The sequence below is a fragment of the Chlorocebus sabaeus genome, chromosome 21 (assembly GCF_047675955.1).
Source record: "Chlorocebus sabaeus isolate Y175 chromosome 21, mChlSab1.0.hap1, whole genome shotgun sequence".
In the NCBI taxonomy this organism is placed as follows: Eukaryota; Metazoa; Chordata; class Mammalia; order Primates; family Cercopithecidae; genus Chlorocebus; species Chlorocebus sabaeus.
The window spans coordinates 65,463,864-65,485,435 of record NC_132924.1 but is presented as its reverse complement, the minus strand read 5'-3'; the positions used below and the strand labels follow the sequence as shown (position 1 = coordinate 65,485,435).

The 21,572-nt window shown below is 37.0% G+C and overlaps 1 protein-coding gene across 5 annotated transcripts in view; it reads right to left on the bottom strand.

Moving 5' to 3' along the window:
- ABCB4 (ATP binding cassette subfamily B member 4) overlaps window positions 1-21,572 on the bottom strand; it is a 70,680-nt gene that overhangs the window by 29,726 nt on the left and 19,382 nt on the right. For 3 of the 5 annotated variants that reach the window (XM_073009153.1, XM_007982301.3, XM_073009157.1), the window contains 8 exons: window positions 20,709-20,833; window positions 17,734-17,905; window positions 15,553-15,666; window positions 14,317-14,427; window positions 13,974-14,099; window positions 10,846-11,049; window positions 10,321-10,491; window positions 1,731-1,892 (listed from right to left, as the gene is read on the bottom strand). In XM_073009153.1, the coding sequence (XP_072865254.1) occupies window positions 1,731-1,892; window positions 10,321-10,491; window positions 10,846-11,049; window positions 13,974-14,099; window positions 14,317-14,427; window positions 15,553-15,666; window positions 17,734-17,905; window positions 20,709-20,833 (1,185 nt within the window). The remainder of the gene's footprint in view (window positions 1-1,730; window positions 1,893-10,320; window positions 10,492-10,845; window positions 11,050-13,973; window positions 14,100-14,316; window positions 14,428-15,552; window positions 15,667-17,733; window positions 17,906-20,708; window positions 20,834-21,572) is intronic. The other 2 variants (XM_073009155.1, XM_073009156.1) reach the window with 2 other exon arrangements.

Sequence of the window (21,572 nt, the reverse complement as noted above, 5' to 3'; positions counted from 1 at the left end):
TTTAAAGTAACATTTTATACATTCCTAACTAGTGAAATGACAAAGATCCTTTATGGTGGCTAGACCATATGGTAGCATTCGGCAAAGACACTGTGATTGATTCCCTCCTACTGGAGAACACTCTCTGGCAAATGCAAGCCTGAGTTATAAAACTTTTCGTCATTTCATTTGGTATTTTCATTTGGGGGAATTTGTAAGTTTTAGTAACCACAATTTATCACCATCTAATTTTTTTTTTTTAAAGAAAAACAGCTTTTTTGAAATATAATTAGCATATCACAAAATCCACCCTTTTAAACATTTCAGTGGTTTTTTCTTTTGGTACACAAATATTCAGATGTTTATTTTTATAAACTTATAGCAACCTCTCATGGTAGGTTTGGTATTCCAAATGTAGAAACAAAGGCTCAGAAGAGTTAAGTTACTTGTCAGAAAACAAGGTAAAATTTTGACAACCTTTTTTGATCTACTTGTGCTCACAATGGCAATATTTAGAATAGAGAAATACTGGAAACAGACCAAATATCTAACTTTAGAAAAATGACTAATTTCACACATTAATAAAATGAACTTCTGAGCACCCATTAAAATAATAGTATGTGGATGACATATATCTGAAATGTTAAGACAAAAGAACAAAACTATGTGTGTACATACTAATTACCGTTGTATCAAAGCAAATGTATATACTTTCACAAATAGAATCTGTTCATAGAATAAAATATTTTTAGGTTATTTATTCTGCAATGTTGCTCAAGTGACTGAGTATAATAACATGTCTTAATAAGAAGAAAAACCAATAGTTATCAGTATAACCTGTTTTAGGAACTAGAGTGAATGAATGCTCTTTTCTTTCTTTCTTTTTTCTCAGATGGAGTCTCGCTCTGTCACCCAGGCTGGAGTGCAGTGGTGAGGTCTCAGCTCATTGCAATCTCCACCTTCCGGATTCAAGTGATTCTCCTGCCTCAGCCTCCCAAGTACCTGGGACTACAGGCGTACGCCACCATGCCCAGCTAATTTTTGTATTTTTAGTAGAGACAGGGTTTCACAATGTTGGCCAGGTTTGTCTCGAACTCCTGACCTCAGGTGATCTGCCCACCTCGGCCACCCAAAGTGCTGGAATTACAGGCATGAGCCACTGCATCCAGCCTGCTCTTTCCTTTTAAAAGAGAAACTATTCACTTCCTAGAGCCACGAATCTTGATGATGGTCTTATTAGGATCAGCTGGGAAACAATTTTAGATCACACGAGACCTCCCTCAACCACTAGAGATCCTGGCTCGTTAAAAGGAACCCTACAGCAGTGCTCTGGAAAAGGCTGTCACTTGTCAACGACTTCCCTAAAATGTCTCTGGTAAAGTCTCTAGCATTCCATATAATTCAGAGCCAGGACTCCTCAGACAAGTGTGAAATACTTCTCTTGTCCTCTGACTCCCAAAACTCTGATCATTCCATTATGGTAGAAAGGACCTTTTAGTTTGACCATATTCTGCAAGTAATTAGGAATCTCTGTCCTAAGGAATATATCCATGATGTTTTTGTCCCTTTCCCCTATTTTCTCACCTGCTACCTCTTTACAGATTCTGATGTAAAGTCTCAGATATACACTTTTAGGCATCTCATTGAAGTTTCTTCTTGCTCAGTATAGCAATCACTGGATCATATTTTAATATTTAAAGAACACTATATTGAGGAGCAAATACCAGAAAAAATTCCTGAAAAGCAAGTACCTGCATGTTGACAAGTTTGAAGTATACCCCTTCCTTCTTCATCAGTTCGCTGTGGCTTCCTTGCTCCACAATTACTCCATCCTCAAACCCAGCGATGACATCTGCATTTCGGACCGTAGACAGTCGGTGTGCTATCACAATGGTGGTCCGGCCTTCTCTGGCCTAAAAGAACAAAAATGTGATGCATCAGGGTTACAGTATTGGCACACTGTCAATTAACATGCACAGTTAAGCACTTGGATGAATGCTGTTTGTAGATGATGACAGAGTAGTTTATATTCCAGATCTTTGTGTGATTATGGCAAAGGCATCACTCTTAATGAAAAATTAAAGTCAGACTTGAGTTTGGGACCAGACAAGTGGCTAACCCCTTCAGTAGCAGGATGGATGATTTCTCCAGAAACCTATGGTAGTGTCAGTGTTTACTTAAGGAAAACAAGGGTTTGATCCTTCTTCAGTGTTTTCACACTTGTCTAAGAAGCTCCAGCTCTAAGTTATATGGAATGCTAGAGACATTACCAGAAATATTTTAGGGAAGTTGTTGCCAAGTGACAGCCTTTTCCAGAGCACTGCTGTAGGGTCCCTTTTTAAGAGCCTGATCGTAACTGATTCTGATGAACTGAAAGCAGGCAGTTTAGGTGAAAATGTACCTTGGGATCAGGACTGTTAAAATTATGATTCAAAACCATCCAAAGCATAATCTCTGAAGTAAGGCAAGTAACTTTGCTCTTTAACAAGTGCGCTAGGTGATTTTTATGCATGCTAAACTCTACAAATCACCTGTCTAACTAGTTTAGTGGCCTCATATGTTTGCTTGGTGGATTTATAAATGGGCATTTAAATCCTGGATAATGCCAATAAAAGTATTGATATTATGTCATTAATAATAGCTACTCTTTCTGATACTCATTAGCCCTTTTACCCAATAGCTTAAGATCATTCCTACTCTGAGACAATCAAACCACATCATTAGGATGGTTATTAGAGAATAGCCTAATTCACCTAAGTGGTTAACATATAAATTAAGAGGCTAGATTCATAATAGGCAAAACGTGGAAACAATCCAAATATTCATCAATTGGCAAACATAAAAAAATGTGGTATATCCATACAATGGAATATTGTTAGGCCATAAAATAGAATGCATTTTGATTCACGTCACAACATAGATGAACTTTGAAAACATTGTGCTAAGTGAAAGAAGCCAGTCACAAAAGATGACACATGGTATGATTTTATTTATGTGAGCTATCTAAGAATAGGCAAAGTCATAGAGACAGAAGGTAGATTCATGGTTGCCAAGGGCTAGAGTGAGGGTGGAATGCAGGGTGACTGGTTTCTTAATGAGGTGGTGAAAATGTTCTGAAATTCGATAGCGGTGATGGTTGCACAACCTTGTGAATATTCTAAAAACCCTGGAATTGTATATTCTTAAAGGGTGAGTTTTATGGCATGTGATTTGTATATCAATTTTTTTAAGATAGCCATGAAAATTCTGAAAAAGAAGTCAATGAGAGGAATAATGAGAAGGAAATATCTCGAACAGATATTAGTACATAAAAAGCTACAGCAATTAAAATAGTAAAATCTAGGGAAAACCAGCATGTGAATGGGTAATTTGATCAACAGAACCAAATGGAGAGTCCAGAAATAGACATAAACCATTTAAGAATTTAATTATAATAAATATGGTACTATCTATTGGTGGAGAAAAGGTGAATTATACAATAAATGGTATTGGGACAATTGTGTAGCCACTTAATAAACTAATGTGCTATTTCTATTTTAGTCCTTACATTAAAATAAATCCAGATGAATCAATTGTTTTTAAGTAAATACAAAAGAGAAAAATCACTGAAAAGAGAGAGAGGCTAGAACACAGCTCTCTTGGACAACATTTAAGACTATTATTTCATTTTTAGTATATAAGCCCCAAAGAAGCACTCACAAATATTTACTCATATGGAAGCTGGGTTTAGTCCATATATAATAAAGCATATAAGAAATAATTTGATTACTGTAATTATATTCACGATGCTAATAGTGATGAATAAATTGCTAACAATCACTATATTATCATGATGATGATAATAGGTTGATGATATGTCAACATACATACACAAAGGAATTGGAATCAGATGTATGAGTGAATGATTGCTATGTGAAAGAAATAAAGTATGTGTTCATCAATTGAAAAGTAAGCAACTGTCACCTTAGACCAAGAGAAGTTGGCCAAAGTAGAGCTTTGACACACAAAAAAAAGTTGTTTTTTTTTTTCAGAGCTCCCAGACATCCTGATGATGACAGGACATTGGCAAATAAATATCCTAGATTTAGGTACACCAACTATTACGAAATTTAGACCTTGGACTAATTTGGGATGTGCAGGGATGAAAGGCGGGCCTAAACAAAGGGAGGACTAATCTACTAGCCTTTCTGTAACTTTGGTAAAGCAGCATCAAAATGAAACCTTTTGGAATCTTATTATAAAAATCACCACAGCATCACCAATTTGGTTCTTTTTTTATTTTTATTTATTTATTTTTTTTGAGATGGAGTCTTGCTCTGTTGCCAAGGTGGAATGCAGTGGCGTGATCTTGGTTCACTGCAACCTCCGCCTCCTGGATTCAAGCGATTATCCTGCCTCAGTCTCCCGAGCAGCTGGGACTACAGGTGTCTGCCACCACGCTCGGCTAATTTTTTTTTTTTTTTTTTTTTTTTTTTTTGTACTTTAGTAGAGACGGGGTTTCACCATGTTGGCCAGGATGGTCTCAATCTCCTGACTTCGTGATCTGCCCGCCTCAGCCTCCCAAAGTGTTGGGATTACAGGGGTGAGCCACCGCGCCCGGTCACCATTTTGTTTCTTTTCCTGTTCTTGTATGATAACGCCATGATCAGGAGTGTGCATGTAGGTATGAAACTGTATTGACTTTCTTTAAAAGAGTCAAAATACCAAATCTGCTGTTATATCTTTCTTCAAGATCTTATATTTAATAGCATTTTAATTATTTTGACAAATAGTTGCTATCTGTAGAGTCAAAAGCTAATATGGTCATCACTATTAAAATTTATTTTAGCGCCAGGCGCTGTGGCTCATGCCTGTAATCCCAGCACTTTGGGAGGCCGAGGCCGGCGGATCAGGTCAGGAGATTGAGACCATCCTGGCCAACATGGGAAAACCCCATCTCTCCTAAAAATACAGAAATTAGCTGGGTGTGGTGGCATGTGCCTGTAATCACAGATACCCAGGAGGCTGAGGCAGGAGAATTGCCTGAACCTGGGAAGCGGAGGTTGCAGTGAGCCAAGATCACACCACGGCACTCCAGCCTGGAGACAGAGCGAGACTCTGTCTCAAAAAAGAAATATTATTTTAATGTAGACATATTTTCTCAATGAGCTGGACCATCATATTCAATTTAGTAAATATTTAGCCTCTACTATCTGCAAGGCACTGGGCTGCTGTAGAGATTCAAATATGAATCTTTTTATTAATTCTACCTCCTGGGGGTGGCATAAAAATAAGTAGCTAACTACAGTAAGCTGGTGCCACACAAGGAAGAACTGATCAATATATAAAGGATCCACAAAAGAAAAATATTATTCTTCCAGGATGGGTAATTGGGTAGAAATAACAGTAGATATAATAGTGATATATCCTTACGGTCCTCAGAAGCAAGACTACAATTTATGAAATTCAACTTTTCATCATTAAAAAGAAAGTTGGCTTGTAAGTTAGAGTGACTGGCTAACTGACTGATTGGTATCATCTTTGGGGATATAGTCATAAAGGGTTTATCTTTAAAGGTATGGTTTATTGTCTGTAAAAATATTAGCATAGTTACCTTGCAGTGTGGAGCCAATTAGTGTAGATTATAAACTATGTTCATAGCAACTATGGCAGATTAATATGGCCACAAACACTTTGTGGCTTCTCCTATACAGAGGTGGAGCCAATTTCTCTGCCTCCTCAAATCTGGGCAGGCCCTGTAACTTGTTTTGACAAAGAAAATGTAAAGAAATTGATTTCTACAATTTCTGGAGCCCAGGCCTCAAGGGATCTCACACAGCTCGTCTGTTTGCCATCTTCAGATGTTACCCTGGAACCGCAGTGAAAGGAAGTTTCTCTAGCCTCCTGGAGGATAACTGGCTTCGGAGAGGAAAAGCAACCTGCCTTAGGCAACAGCTATCCCCAACTGCCAGGCACGTGAGTGAAGCCACCTTGAACATTCCAGCCCAGGTGACCCTGAGCTGACGTAAGACTAGGCAAAACCAACAGGAAAACCACTTTACCAACCCACAAATTTGTGGGGAATACAAGTTTGTATTTTAAGCCACTAAATTCTTGGCTTAAAACAACGATATGGAAATTAGTAATTAGACTGGGATGCTGCTGTAACAAAAACCTAAAACATGTGACATTGGCTTTGGGATTGGGTGATAGGTGGTGGTTGAAAGGAAGGTGATAATATTGTTAGTGGAGACTGAAAGAAGAGTAAAGAGGATAGAAAAGGAGTACCTTCGTTACGTAACCTTGGAAAACTTGACAAAAATATTTCCTGCAGTGACTAGGAAGAAAGACATTTTATTTAATGAATCTGTACATCTGGCTGAGGAGATTCCAGACATCTCTAGGAGAGACAAGTGGATTCCCCTAGCTGTGTACAATGAGATTTGGGAAGAGAATGATCGGCTAAAGAATGAGCTACTTGGTTACAAGGAGAATTTAAAGACAATATAGCAGACCCCAGTACTCAGTTGGAAAGTGAAGTTGTTAGTCATCCAGTGAAATTAGGGCAAAAATCAGATTGTGTGGGTGTAAGATTTTTAACAAAAATCTCTGAAAGATTTTAGGCAGAGCCTAGTAGACACTTTCAGCTACAAACACACACACACACACACACACACACACAAAGCCTTAAAAACTCTTTGAGAGTTTTCTGATGGCAGATTCACTTGCAGCCCAAAGAAGAGATGGGCCTGTCTCAAAATAAAATATATAGGCATAACTTCTGGGGCTTGAATAAATGACAGCTAGATTCTAAGTAAACTCACAAAGTCTTTAAGAAAGTCCTTCAGCTTAGTCTAAAAGAGACTGAAAAAAGTACAAAAGGAAAAGGGCCCTAAACTTCTATGGGCAGAAACATGCTAAGAAAGCCACTCAGCTGCAAACACAGACCATTTCTTATAAAAAAGGAAAGCCCTCTCAGAGGGAAGGTAAAAGACCCTGGAACTAAAGAGAACAATAGACTAGGGAACCCACTCCTGGGGAACAGAATTGGGCCTTAATCAAGAAACATTCCATTTCCCTTGAGTAGTGGGATAATTGGCTGCATGTCAGAATCACTGTGGCCAAGGACTGCTATGAGCTTCCTATCTGAATGAGTATCTGCTATGATTATCCTGTCCCTGCACCGCAACTCTATGTTGAGAGTATGTGTTGATGATAACTTGTCTTTTTCATAGGTCTCTGGGTAAGATGAGCTGAAAATGAAGACCCTCATCTGTATTAGACCACATGCACATCTTCAGATACTGGTCTTTGAGCCAGATGCTATCACTGTATGAAAATTTTGACGGTCTGAGGAAGAGGTGATCTTCTTTTGCATATGGAAGAAATGTAAATAATTGTGACAGAGGGCATGCTTTAGAAGATTGAATATGGTCACAGATTTTTTACTGCTCACCCATTAAGAGGCACAGTCTGTTATCTCTCCTCAAATCTGGGCTAGCCTGTGACTTGCTGTGACCAACAAGAAGAGTTCTGGAGTCTAATCCTCTGGACACTTCACGCATTGGTCTTTGCTCTCTGGGTATACTGCCCTGAAACTTTCATGTAAGGAAGCCAGGTTAGCCTATTGTATGAGTGCAAGAAGTCACATGGAGAACTGAGGTGGCCAGCCAACAGCCAGCATGTGAGTGAGGCCACCATGAACCATTTTAATGAAGCCAGCCCTCCAGGTAAATGCAGCCATGTGCTCAGGTGGAAAGAACAGGGGATCTACTCAGCCAAAACATGGAAGTGTTTTAAGCCTGGATTCAAGACAGTTTGTTACGTAGCAATAGGTAACCAATTTAACAACCAAAAAATAATAATAACAATAATCTTGGCAATGGTAATCACCATAATAATAGCAGCAGCCAACAATATCAAGTATTTCCTATGTGCTAGGCATGTGCTAATAACTTTATATGCAGTATCTTGGTTATTCTTTAAATAATCCTATGATACTATTTCTGTCCTCCCTTCCCCCATTACTTTAGACATGTCTCAGGCTTAGAGAGGTTAGTTAATGTGCCCAAGGACACAGCTAGAAAAGAATAGAGCCAGGACTCCAACCCCAGCCTAGCATCAAAGCCTGTGCCCTTAACCATTACCCTAAGCTGCTAATAGCTTTTCTTGGAGACTTTAAAAAGTTATGAGTGGTTCATCAGCTATTTTTAAAGTAAATATATAAAAGGTTATTAACTAAGGAGTGTGCTATGATCCTATGGAACACAAAGAAACTGCTAAAATTGAATGAAGTGAGTTGTCCAAATACATACTAAAACTTGCAAGATCAGTTTTTCTGGCAGAGGTCATATTATGAAAAACAATACATACTGGTCATCTCCAATAATTCTATTATTTTAGCACAGCAAGAACTAATATTGTATATTGAATATCTGTATCCTGGAAATGATTGGAACCTAGACTCCAGGGCTCAATAGGACTCTTCCTTGTTTTTGATTTTTTTGGTAAATATATCTCTCATTCTACCCGACTCTACTCTAAAAAGTCTATGTCAATACATGAATGTCTAATTATATTTTTAAGTTAGAATTAATAGTTTAACTTATGCATGTATTACTTTATGATGTCCTGCTTTAAGTAACTTCAGAATAACCAGCCATATACCAGTCTCATATGCATTATATTTTGACTCCTTCATATCATGATTTAATATACACAAAAGCAATATAATTCAGTGCAAGAATTTGTAAGGAATAATTATTATTGTCTTATTAATCATTATTAAATTATATAAAGTCAGTCAATATATTGGTTGGGTGCAGTGGCTCATGTCTATAATCCTAGCACTTTGGGAGGTTGAGGCAGGATGATCACTTGAACTCAGGAGTTTGAGACCAGCCTGGGCAACATGGCAAAAACCCATCTCTACCAAAAATATGAAAATTAGCTAGGTGTGGTGGTGCACACCTGTGGTACCAGCTACTCAGAAGGCTGAGGTGGAAGGATGGCTTGAGCCCAGGAGGTGGAGGTTGCAGGGAGCTGTGATCATACCACTGCACTCCAGCCTGGGTGACAGAGCAAGACCCTGTCTTAAAATACAACAAAAAGAGTCAAGATATTAAGCTGATAAACCATGAAGCATTAACTAACTACAGTTTACAGCATACAAGGGAGTTCTGTTAACTTAGGATTCAGATATAAATTTTCCTGAGGAAATAAGGTTCATGCAGCTTGTCTCTTAAATTGTAAGAGGTGGTTCCAACAGAATTCCTTAAGGAACTTACACGTTATTACTAAACTGTCTTAAATCAAATGTATTTATGATATTTATGTGTTTGAAACTAATTTCTATGGTGTCATCTGACTCTGGTATTTACATTGTGTTGTTAATACAGATGACATCAGCATTACCCCAAAAGTGTACTAAGATAAGGTCCTTTCTGTGATACTTCAACTTAGTAAAGATGCTAATGAGAGACTTAGAAATATCTGAGCTGGACAGATGAACTCAGCACCCTTAAAATGAATTGCTTATTTATATGCTTATACAAGTACAGAGTTGAACTTTATTTCCAGAAAAGTACCTGGTCACCTACATGAATAGATAAAGATTATGTGCCTACAAAATAGGGTGAATATTTTGAATTAGTTTGCAGCTGGACCAGTGTCTGGGTAACCAGATTTAAATATATATATATATATATATATATATATATATATATATATATATATATTTTTAATTTGACTACTTTTGGTCAGAAGTAGTCTTGCAATAGCCCATGTGCAAGAAATAAACAAAACTAAATGGCTTGTTGCACAGACCTGGATCTGGGCTCACTGCATCATGGTCAGAACAAGTCAGTATCATTCACCTCTCTCTGAAGACAATGTAACCTGACAGAAAGGAGAAATCAATACAGCTCCACAAGGTAGCTTCATTTGCCCTTATGTTACTGTTTCTCAATCCCGGCTCCGGAAGCATTGGCAAGAATTTTTTTATTTTATTTATTTATTTTTTTTGAGACGGAGTCTTGCTCTGTCGCCCAGGCTGGAGTGCAGTGGCCGGATCTCAGCTCACTGCAAGCTCCGCCTCCCGGGTTTACGCCATTCTCCTGCCTCAGCCTCCGGAGTAGCTGGGACTACAGGCGCCCGCCACCTCGCCCGGCTAGTTTTTTGTATTTTTAGTAGAGACGGGGTTTCACCGTGTTAGCCAGGATGGTCTCGATCTCCTGACCTCGTGATCCGCCCGTCTCGGCCTCCCAAAGTGCTGGGATTACAGGCTTGAGCCACCGCGCCCAGCCTAAGAATTTTTAATAGGTTTCAATGTGGTGGTCCTTCAGCTGTTTAGGGTCTACTGACCTTATCCAGAGCTGCCTGTACCTCAGCTTCGCTTTCTGTGTCCAACGCTGACGTGGCCTCGTCCAGCAGGAGGATCTTGGGGTTGCGAACCAGGGCACGTGCAATGGCGATCCTCTGTTTCTGCCCACCACTCAGCTGGGCCCCTCTCTCTCCAACCAGGGTGTCGAATTTCTACCACAGAAAACATGGATCAGCTCTTGAAGTAACTTAAATTTAAAAAGGCTAGGAATTCTATAGAACTACATAAAGACAACATGGAGCTTTGTCTTAACTATTTTAATGTATCATAAAGTATGATAAGATAAATGAATTCTGAATTATAAAAACTGACATATTCTGTATAAAATTTTATATTACTCATCTACCAGGCTATAATCCTTTAACTCCTAACTGAGTCATTCAGGGGACTTACCTAGCAAAGTTGGACAATCATGCATCTGACTTAGCTAAACCTTTGAAGAACAAACTCAGTCCTATGAGGTGAAATTCTAATTTCAAGGACAACTACATTATCAGAGGTTTTACCTGTGGTAATTTCATGATAAACTCATAGGCATTGGCCTCTTTGACAGCTTTCTTTATCTCATCCATGGTTACATTTCCACGGCCGTAACGAATATTTTCAGCAATTGTGGTGGAAAACAGCACTGGCTCCTGACTCACCACACCAATTATTTCCCTCAGATAGCTCACATTAAAGTTCCTAATATCCTGCCCATCAATGTTAATCTGAAAGAAAGAAATATTTCATATTAGGTATTTAACCATCTAATAGCTGAAGTATCAGGACCATTTATGAAAAACATCCTACCTAATATTTAACTTAGTTCAGTGTTTAGAAATAATAATTAGAAATAAACAGCAATATGCAAGAACAAAAATAAAAATCTTCTGCTCTCTCCTGATATTTATTTTCATATATACAGTTTTTTTTCATGGAAGGATTATTTGTCATAAACTATTTTGGGTTTTATGTTTTTGGCATACCATTATTTTTATGTTCCAATATTAAATTTAAATAAAAATGCATACTTACCTTCCTGGTCTACATATAATTTTGATGGCATTATGATATTTTGCTATTTATTTTTTATTTTTTGAGACGGAGTTTTGCTCTGTTGCACAGGCTGGAGTGCAGTGGCGCCATCTCTGCTCACTGCAAGCTCCGCCTCCTGGGTTCACACCATTCTTCTGCTCAGCCTCCCGAGTAGCTGGGACTACAGGCACCAACCACCACGCCCGGCTAATTTTTTGTATTTTTAGTAGAGATGGGGTTTCACCGTGTTAGCCAGGATGATCTTGATCTCCTGACCTGGTGATCCGCCCGCCTTGGCCTCCCAAAGTGCTGGGATTACAGGCGTGAGCCACTGCGCCCAGCTGATGTTTTGCTATTTTTTACATACTATAATTTACTTTATTTCCAATCCTTTCAATATTTGGCTTCCTTCAATATTTATTGCAAGAGTAGAAAATTACTAAGTTGAAGATTATGATTTATTTTTTCTCCCTTGACAACAATTGCCTACATGTACCATGACTACATTTGCTGGGCATTTGTTGCCTGTTGATAAAAGGCTAAATAATTCTCTTAAAACATTTTACTAATTTACAATGTCAACAGGAATATATAAATATATCTGTTTCATTGTAATTTACTAGCACTGGGTTTTATCATTTTAATCTGTTTTCTTCCAATTAATAGGTATGAGGTGATAGCTTATATCTGTTTTCATTTGTATATATTTATAAGTAAAGTTGACCATTTCTTGAAAGTTTTTACAAATCCGTTTATATTCCAGAGAGTCACATGTTCATAATGAACAGGGTTGCCTTCATATATTCATATTAACTTCTGTAATAATAAATATAATACTTTTTCCATATATAATAAATCTTTTGCTCCAATTTATTACTTTATTTTTTTCCTTTTTTTTTTATTTTAGAGACAGAGTCTCATTCTGTCACCCAGGCTTTGGAGGAGCATAGTAGTGCAACCATGGGTGCAACAATAGCTCACCGCAGCCTTGAACTCCTGGACTCAAGTGATCCTCCTGCCTGAGCCTCCCAAGTAGGACTATGGGTGCGCACCACCAGGCTTGGCTATTTAAAAAAAATATTTTGTAGAGACAGATTCTCATTAGTTGCCCAGGATGATCTCAAACTCCTGGCCTCCAGTGAACCTCCCACCTCAACCTCCCAAAGTGCTGAGATCACAAGCATTAGCCACCATGTCAGGCCTTTATTGCTTTCTTTTATCATAGTTTTATCAGAAAGAGGCTTCAGGAACAACTGAATTAATCAATTATACCAGTGGGCACTTTTTCCATTATTTCAGTGGTAAGAAAATTATTAAATCATGATGTTCACAGTGAATATCTCTAAGTTTCAGAATTTCTGAAGATCTTTTTTTCTGTTAACATATGTTTTCTTTAAAAATGTGAATTGTTTCAATAATAATTTAAATCCTCAATGGTTGGTATTTTACTAGGTTCTTTTTAAAAAATAAAATATTTACACTTGAACCAACCCAGAGTTTACTTTAGTAAACGAGAATGGGCCTATGTTCCCTCATAGTAATATCAGATTTTTCTAATAACATTAATTTTCTTTAATTAAATAAATAGTTCCACGTATTATAGAAAATTATATATTAATTCTGGAGATCTCTGTTCTTCCCAATGCCTTTTTATGATTTTTGGTTTTGACATGTCATTATTTTTACTTTTTACCTTATAATCTTCTGTTTTCACAATTATTGAATTATAATCCATTTTAATATCAGATAAACTCAATGCTCTAAAGTTGGGACAAATGAGGAAATTCTGAATATAGTTTGTGGACTTGTATTGCATTAATGTTAAATTTACTGATTTTTATCATTGTTTTGTGGTTATCTAAGAGAATGTCCTTTTTAGAAAATATATTCTGAAGTATAAGGGTATACATAATACACATACACACACACACACACACACACACACACACACACACACACACACACGGAGAAAGAGAAGATGATAAAGCAAGTGGGCCAAAATATAAACAATCTAAATCTGGGTGAAGGATCTGTGAGTTCTCTAGTTAAAATTTTCTGTAAATTCAAATTTATAACAAAACTTTTAAACGGCAAAAACCATACCCTAGGATATTACTGTCCCTGTGTTTCCAGAAATTTCTCAAGAGACTAGTTTCTTAAGAGATCATTCCACTTTCCCCCTTTGATATTCCAAAGTTTAAGAAAACTCAACTGTCTTGGATGAATTTAATTGCTGTCCTAAAATATCTGGTGACCCTAATTGTCATCAATTGTTGCCAACAATTGCTATATGGAATATGTTTGACCAAACCCAATAACTCGTTGAAAGTAATCCTCTCAGTGGTTTGTAGATTGCTTTGCAGTAATTTAATGTGTTACGAAAGCTTAGTCAGAACAGAGGAGAGCTTTGTCCAGCTTCCACAGCTTTTATGACTTTCATTTAATACATTTGTGAAACTAGCCCAACGGTGTGAAGGCATTATCCATAGGCTTTGCCATTTTGTAGGCTCTTTACCAAAACTGGATTCACATGCAAATTTGTTACTGAAAAACCAATCTCAAAGGGCCAATTTGTATCCAGCTTCCCACTCTGGAAAGCTTGGTTCTTCCCACTTACCGTGCCCTCGTCAGGGTCATAGAGCCTCTGTATCAGCTGGACCGTTGTGCTCTTGCCACAGCCACTGCTTCCAACCAGGGCCACCGTCTGCCCACTCTGCACCTTCAGGTTGAGGCCCTTCAAGATCTGTAAGGGAAATGAGAAAAAAGAACACACTTCACAACAAAGCCCTAAAATGGGAATAGTTCAATTCAGTTTGAAAGTTGGAAAAAAAAATCAAATAAGGGAATATAACCCCCAAAGGAAAAGGCACATAAGTATCAAAATAATAGAGACTTTATTCTTTAAAATGATTCAACAATCAACCTCAGTTAGGAATTCCTATAAATATTACTTGCAGTACCTTGACGTTAGCTCGAGAAGGGTAAGAAAAGTGAACATCATTGAACTCCAAATTCCCTTTGATGCTGTCTGGTTTGTGTCCTCTTTCTGAAAAACTGTCAATTTTAGGATTCTAAATAAAACAAAATTTAATGACTATTCCATCATAGTACAAACAAGTTGCATTTTTAAGGAATATGATTCAGCAAATTCCAAAAATAGGACCTGGAATGTCACAATCCCCTATACATCAGAAAAACCCAAGATGAAGATTGTGTGTATATCTATGTGTGCTCTTTAAAGAAATACTCCTTTTCAGAAAATAGTCTTTTCCTGAAGAGTACCTAAGAGATATTCATCTCATTTCATATAATATTTCCCTTTTAGCTTTTGGCATATCCTCATAAATTTTCTAAATGGTCAGATATGCATATTTATACAAGTGCAATAACAAAAATACAATAATTGATATATATTATAGCATTTAGTGAAAGTATTTCAGCATTTAGTGAAAATTAGTTCATTCCTAAAAAATAAATGTAATAGATTGAACTGAGAAGATTGAATGATTGATTATAGCAGTTATGATTGATTATAGCAGTTATTTAGAAATAATGTCAACTTTTAATACAATCAGAAACTGAGAAATTTTCTCATGACTTGGATCAATGAAAAAGGAAATGTTGCTTAGATTAAATGACCAAATTTCAGTTATCTACTTTGCAATATTTGAATGCAGTGACATACTTTTTTATGTCAAAACTTTTTCTTTTTCACTGTAGTCAGTTTTAACTTATTTAATGTAGCTTATTTAAAATCATACCAAACATGCGATGATAATTTTTTGGAGAGGGCCCACCCACAGCAAAATATACTGTCAGTTTTGGCCTGACCAATAATTTATCTACCCCCCATCCTATATAGAAATTGTAAGATTCTCAGTCTGGCTACAACATGAAAGTGAAAATCAAGATTAAAAACTAGGAAGAGAAACATCTTTGCTCTGCACTAGTGCAGATGTACTTCTCCAAAATGAGATCAGTATTATTATATTATCTAAAGATACATTTTATAAATATTAATAAGAGGTATTTTCTTTCATTTATTACTAAGAGGTCATTCATTTCATATAATTAAATGTCACTTCAGTCAGTACAACTTATTCAATGTAATTGATTCAAAAATATGCAACCTAAAGCCAGATTTAATTATACAAGCTCAAAGACTTCTTTTGGCATTAAAATAATAAATGACTTACATTATCAATAATATCAAAGATCACATATGCTGCTCCTCTTGCATTGGCAAAAGCATCAATACATGGGGCAGCCTGACCAACACTGAAAGCTCCAATTAGGATTGAAAAAAAAACCTGAGCAAAATAACACGAGGAAAAGCTTAGGTCACATTCTGGCATTCATTATTATCTAAAATGTGATTTATATGTAACATACTACATAAAGGATTAAGTTTAGGTTTATCCTTTAATTTTTTTCATAGAAGAGCAACATTTGCAAGGCTAATATAGCATTTTATTGCCTGAATGGTTCTATTTTCTCACACTACCTGTTGTTCTCCTGAATATATAGAGTTAAAAAGATTTTTCAAACCTATTTCATTGACTCATTCACAAATGCCACCAGAAACATTTTCAATCAGTATTATTATTCCATCCTATATGATTTTCTCTAACTATGCATGGAATTACATAGATGGTTCAATATAAAACATGGCAGATTTTGGCCCCATGTAATGCTCCTAAAAAGCACCATGTCACATATATTTTTAGAAGATTTTTAACATAAAAACAGTTTGCACATCATAAAATGTAAAATCACTCCAGTGTGCACTGGTTAGCAATTCCTTTACACAGGAATTATTCTGTACTATAGCATACAAAACTTAACACATTTACCTTCACAGTATTTTTTCACTAGGAAAATGAATTGATATAAAGAAGCTCAGAATATAGCTTCAGGAATCCAGATTATTAGCATAACTTAACTGAAAAATGTAAGTGAAGATAAATTATTTTTTTCTCTCAGGGCATGGTAAAACTTCTACATATAATTTGGCTTTTCTCAAAACACAGTAACACTTCATGTATCCATAACTCAAATATCAGTTAAATATCTATCCCCCTTCTGCAATACAGATAAAGACCAATAAGAAAGAAAAATAATGTTGACCATAATAGATGTTATAAGGTTAATGCAATAGAGTCCCTGCCCCTTATGCAGAGGGCTTTGCTTGGGCTCCCTCTGGGGATAGCACTCTCAGCCCTACAGGATAGGTGTCATTGTCTACATACTACAATGAGGAAATTAAGGCCAGAGAGGACCAACTCATCACCAAAGGTGAATGGTAGAGTCAGGATTCAACCTCCCTTCTTCATAAAACATCAATAGTAAATGAAGAAGTGAAGAAAGGGTGTCAAGCTTCCAAACTGACTGCCAGAGAGAAGATAGAAGTGAGAAAAACTAGACTCAGCATTAATGAGGGCTCACCAAGTCAAACACCCACAACCCTTCAATGAAGTCTGAAGATACCACTGCATAAAGCATTCTGAAAATATTCACTTTCATAATGACCCCAAGTCATCATCAAAGGGCCAAATTATGCTCAGTATCCTCACTTTAGTAAGACAGGGAAGTAAAGATTTTAAAAGATTTCTATTTAAATAGTTACATATTGTTTGAGTCTCCGATATGGAAAGATGGTCACAAAATAATGGTAGTTCACAAATGTGGTTACAAAAAGGTATACATAGTATGATCCCAGTTTTGAAAGAGAATAATACGTGTGTGTATTATTTTATATATATATATATAAAATGACCTGGAAGATATATGCCAAAAATTATCATCAAGAGAATATACATTATTAGATTGTAAGTAATTTTAATTTTAAAAATTCTGTATCCTAATCCTTTGTAAAATTAGTATATATTATTTTAATAATCATAAAATGAAGCTATCTTCATTTTGATAAATAAGAAAAATAAACTAACATAACCTCTCTTCTTGTATTTCAGAGAGCTGATTGTTTTAAGTGCTACAAATGTAAATTCTCTTGTGCAATGTCCTATTCTATAATAATGATGCTTACTTTCTTATATAATAAAACTCAATGGCAGAGGGAGGATGGCTCCCATCCATATTTGTTTATTCATAAATTCATCCCATTTTAATTTCCTTTTATACATTGTATATGTTTCACAAATGGTCTAATCACATGCTATTTTCTTATCCACACTCATAATTATGACTTGTATATTCTAGAAAGTCAGCCCTGCCCACTGGACAGCAGAAAGATTCACCAAAAACAAAAACCTATAATCATGCTCATCTTTCACAAAGGAGGGATATCAAAGAGAAGACAAGGTAGATGGAGAAATAAGATTTTCATATTCTTCATAAATGTTAGGAGAACTACTTACTGTCATTGCATTTCCAATAGTATATTCTTTTGATATGACTAGAGTAGATCCATACCAGAAGGCCAGTGCATATGACGCGTATATTAACAGGAAGGCAATACCCATGGAAATGTTTGCTGAAATAGCTTTTTTAATTCCAATCTCTTTGGCATTTTCTAAATGTTTCTGATACCTACCAGAAAAATGAGAGGGAAAACGTTATAATTAAGAATAACAATCCATAATCCGAGTCACACTCAGCTCCTATATAGTTGGAGGTTTAAGTAACAAAATCAGTCAAGGTAATGAACCCATGGTGAGACCCAGCTCTTTGGGAATTGAACTAATTCAGGATCAGCCAGGCCTTGAACAGATCCAAGCCTTCTCTTTACTGGCCCGCTCCATTTCCCTTCATCCCTTGCAGGCCAACCAACATTCCTGTGGCTATTCCAGAATTGAGGGCTCATCCTGGGATATGTAAGAGCTTCTCCACCACCTTCACGGCAACATCACAAGTCAGCATTAAGAGGGAATGAGAGAAACCAAGTCAAACCAGAATTGACTGTAAACACTACTGGAACTCATAAACAGTTAGATTCTTAATTCTGGTCAATGTCTTCTCTCTGGAGAAAAGAAAATCCTCCCTCTATTGCCCACTGGGTGAGGGATGAAAATTTTACATGTTGTTGTACATAAACATAGGCTTCTCTCTTTGACTCTTTTAAAAACCAGGGTGACCTTCATCTGTCAAGGTAGGTACAGGTTATAAGGTAGTCACTACTTATGGAATATGAGTTCTTATTCAATTTTTCCAGACTTTAATTCATCATATGTAAAATGGATTTAATAATGCCTAATTTGCAAGATAATTGTGAGGTTGATAGATAATTATAGAAAGTAGTACAGTAGCTGGTTCATAGTTAGCAAGCCTGATCATTTCTCTTACTATTATATTAGTATCATTGTGTTCAACTTTTATCTCTTCCTGAGTTTTGCTCATTCTATTACTATCATATCTTTGAATCAATTCAAATGCATTATTACTGGCTGCTGGCATTTGATATAAAGTTTAAAATATCTAGAATGATTATGTTAAATTACAACATTTTTTTTCATCAAGTTAAATCAAATCCATGCTAGACCCAGAGGGTATGTAAAATTTAATTTGGGCTCCCTGAAATTTAAAGAAAAATCCAATGGATGATATGCAATGACACTTCGAGGGGAAAATACCACACAAATTAGGGTATTTCTCTTTGTGACAAAAAAAAAAAAAAAAAGAAACCACAGCAACACCACTTTTAGTGTTGAACCAAATAAAACATGGAAATTCATTAGTTTTTTAAAAAACATATTCTGCCACCAGAAGGTTTGTCTTTTTTATTGCGTAAAGCACCCAGCTCTTCAGGGTGCTTTCCTCTGGTTGGGGGCTGCATTCATAGAGCACAGCGCATCTCTGGGGGTAGCCAGCAGGCCACGGCCAGCACTGTGATTTCTCCTGCGTGGCTGAGCCTCAAGGCGTGGCAGGAAGACTTGTGTCTGCCCAGTGTGACACACAGCTCCAGTGACAGCAGCGGACGCACTGTAATTACCTTCGCTTAGGTGGCTCGCTTACCGGGACTAATGGAGCGGCACAGATTACACTGACATCCCGAGGTCCAACTGAGGGTTAGTGTGGTCTGTGTGGACTACTGTGTACAGGAAGCAGCAGTGAGAGAGAAAAAAGGAAGAGGTTAGAGGACCAGAAACATGTTGGCTTTGAAGAGGGATTAAGGAATAGAAAAGTAGAAAATGAAATGGGGGGAGTAAGGGAAACTTTGTTTTTAATGCTAGAGAATTTCCAGAGAATTTTTATATCCAAGAGTTATGGGTATCAAGAGTCCCATAGAACAGCCGAAGAAATGCTTTATATGGAATCATACTTCAACTATAGTAGGGGATAATGTTATTTAAATAAAACCCTAAGTAATTCTTTTCATTTAAGTAGAGCAGAATAGCCTTTTTCATAGGTGTATGCTTATACCCAAACTCATTGAGATATACACATTAAAGATGTAAGTAGAGATGTAAGATGTAAGTAGAGCAGAATAGCCTTTTTCATAGGTGTATGCTTATACCCAAACTCATTGAGATATACACATTAAAGATGTATACACAACTTTTCATATGTCAATCATGGTCAATTTTCCAGGCTTATTCTGGATTATTAAAGTTGAAAGCCAGACGCCTGGTTGGGAAGCCCTACCACATTGTCATGGAGGACCCACAAGGCCCTACAAAGAATTCTGGGCTATAACTGAGAAGTCAATCTTGTCTCAGGTTTTTCTCTTCTATATTCCAGTTCATAGTCATTAAGGGAGTAAAAATAAAAAATATTTTGATAAGTATTTTTAATATAATTATTTTCCTTTGTAATCCTACTTGTTTTTTGGGGGGGGAGTGGTTATTTATTTAGTTTTTGTTTTTTTAAAAATTTTTATTTATTTATTTATTTTTTTGAGACAGAGGCTTACTCTATCATCCAGGCTGGAGTTCAGCTCACTGCACCATTGACATTCTGGGCTCAAGTGATTCTCCTGCCTCAGCCCCCTGAGTAGCTGGGACCACAGGAAAACACCACCACACCCAGCTAATTAAAAAAAAAAATGTAGAGCCAGGGTCTTACTGTGTTGCCCAGGCTGGTCTTGAACTCCTGGACTCCAGCTCTCCTCCGCCTTGGCTCCCCAAAGGGCTAGCATATTTTGGTTTATGCATTTAAAAACAAGGGATTCCATTTATATTATCACAAAGCCAAAAGAGTCCATGGAGCATAAAAGGTTAAGAACCTTGCTTTAGAGTCTGACAGTCAACTATAGCCATCAGTAAAGGGTGCTTATAATTTATGGGAGAAGGGTTAATATTAGGAAAGGGAAGGTAATAAACACAAACCACAAAAGAAGAAGCAACGAAATGTAAAAACACATTCTTTAAACCAGTGGCTAAAGAACCTTCCTGACCTTTCCAGCTCTTTGTTCTGGCCCCCGAAAGCTATCACAGTCCTGATGGCCCCCAGAGCCTCTTCTGCCACGGCGCCTGCTTTTGCATAAGCAGCTAGTTCTTTGTCACTAAATGCCGAGAGTATCTGGACAGAAAAGAAACAGTGATCACTTTTGTATAGGGAGAAAAGTTTAAAGGCACTCTGGTCAACTCTTTAACCTACTTTTTCTTCTCAAACCCTCTCCTTTACCAAATATTAAAGTCACATAGCAAATGCCAGTGTTCTAGATCCAACGACTGCGTCCACATCCCTCAAAGGCTATATCTGACCCACCCAGGTGATAGGCTCCCCAAGAGTACTCAGGAGAAAAGAAAATCCACACATAATTCTCTAAATAGCATTCTTGGGAACACTGTCACGTTCCACATCTACTGTTTCTCTCTGTTAGTTGTAAGGTAAAATAAAATAAAGCTTTACTGGTTTGAAAGGATTTACCATTCTTTCCTTTATTGTGTCACATTTTTTTCTGAGACAGAGTCTCACTCTGTTGCCCAAGCTGGAATGCAGTGGCACGATCTTGGCTCACTGCAACCTCCGCCTCCCGTTTTCAAGCGATTCTCCTGCCTCAGCCTCCCGAGTAGCTGGGACTACAAGTGCGCGCCACCACGCCTGGCTAATTCTTTGTATTTTTAGTAGAGATAGGGTTTCACTGTGTTAGCCAGGATGGTCTCAATCTCCTGACCTCGTGATCCACCCACCTTGGCCTTGTGTCACAATTTTTAATTACTATAAAAACAATACTTCCAGACCTCCTCATGGGCATTCTGCTGAATAATAAGATAGCCAAACAAGATGTTTCAGGAGAAAAGCAAAGGAAAAATAA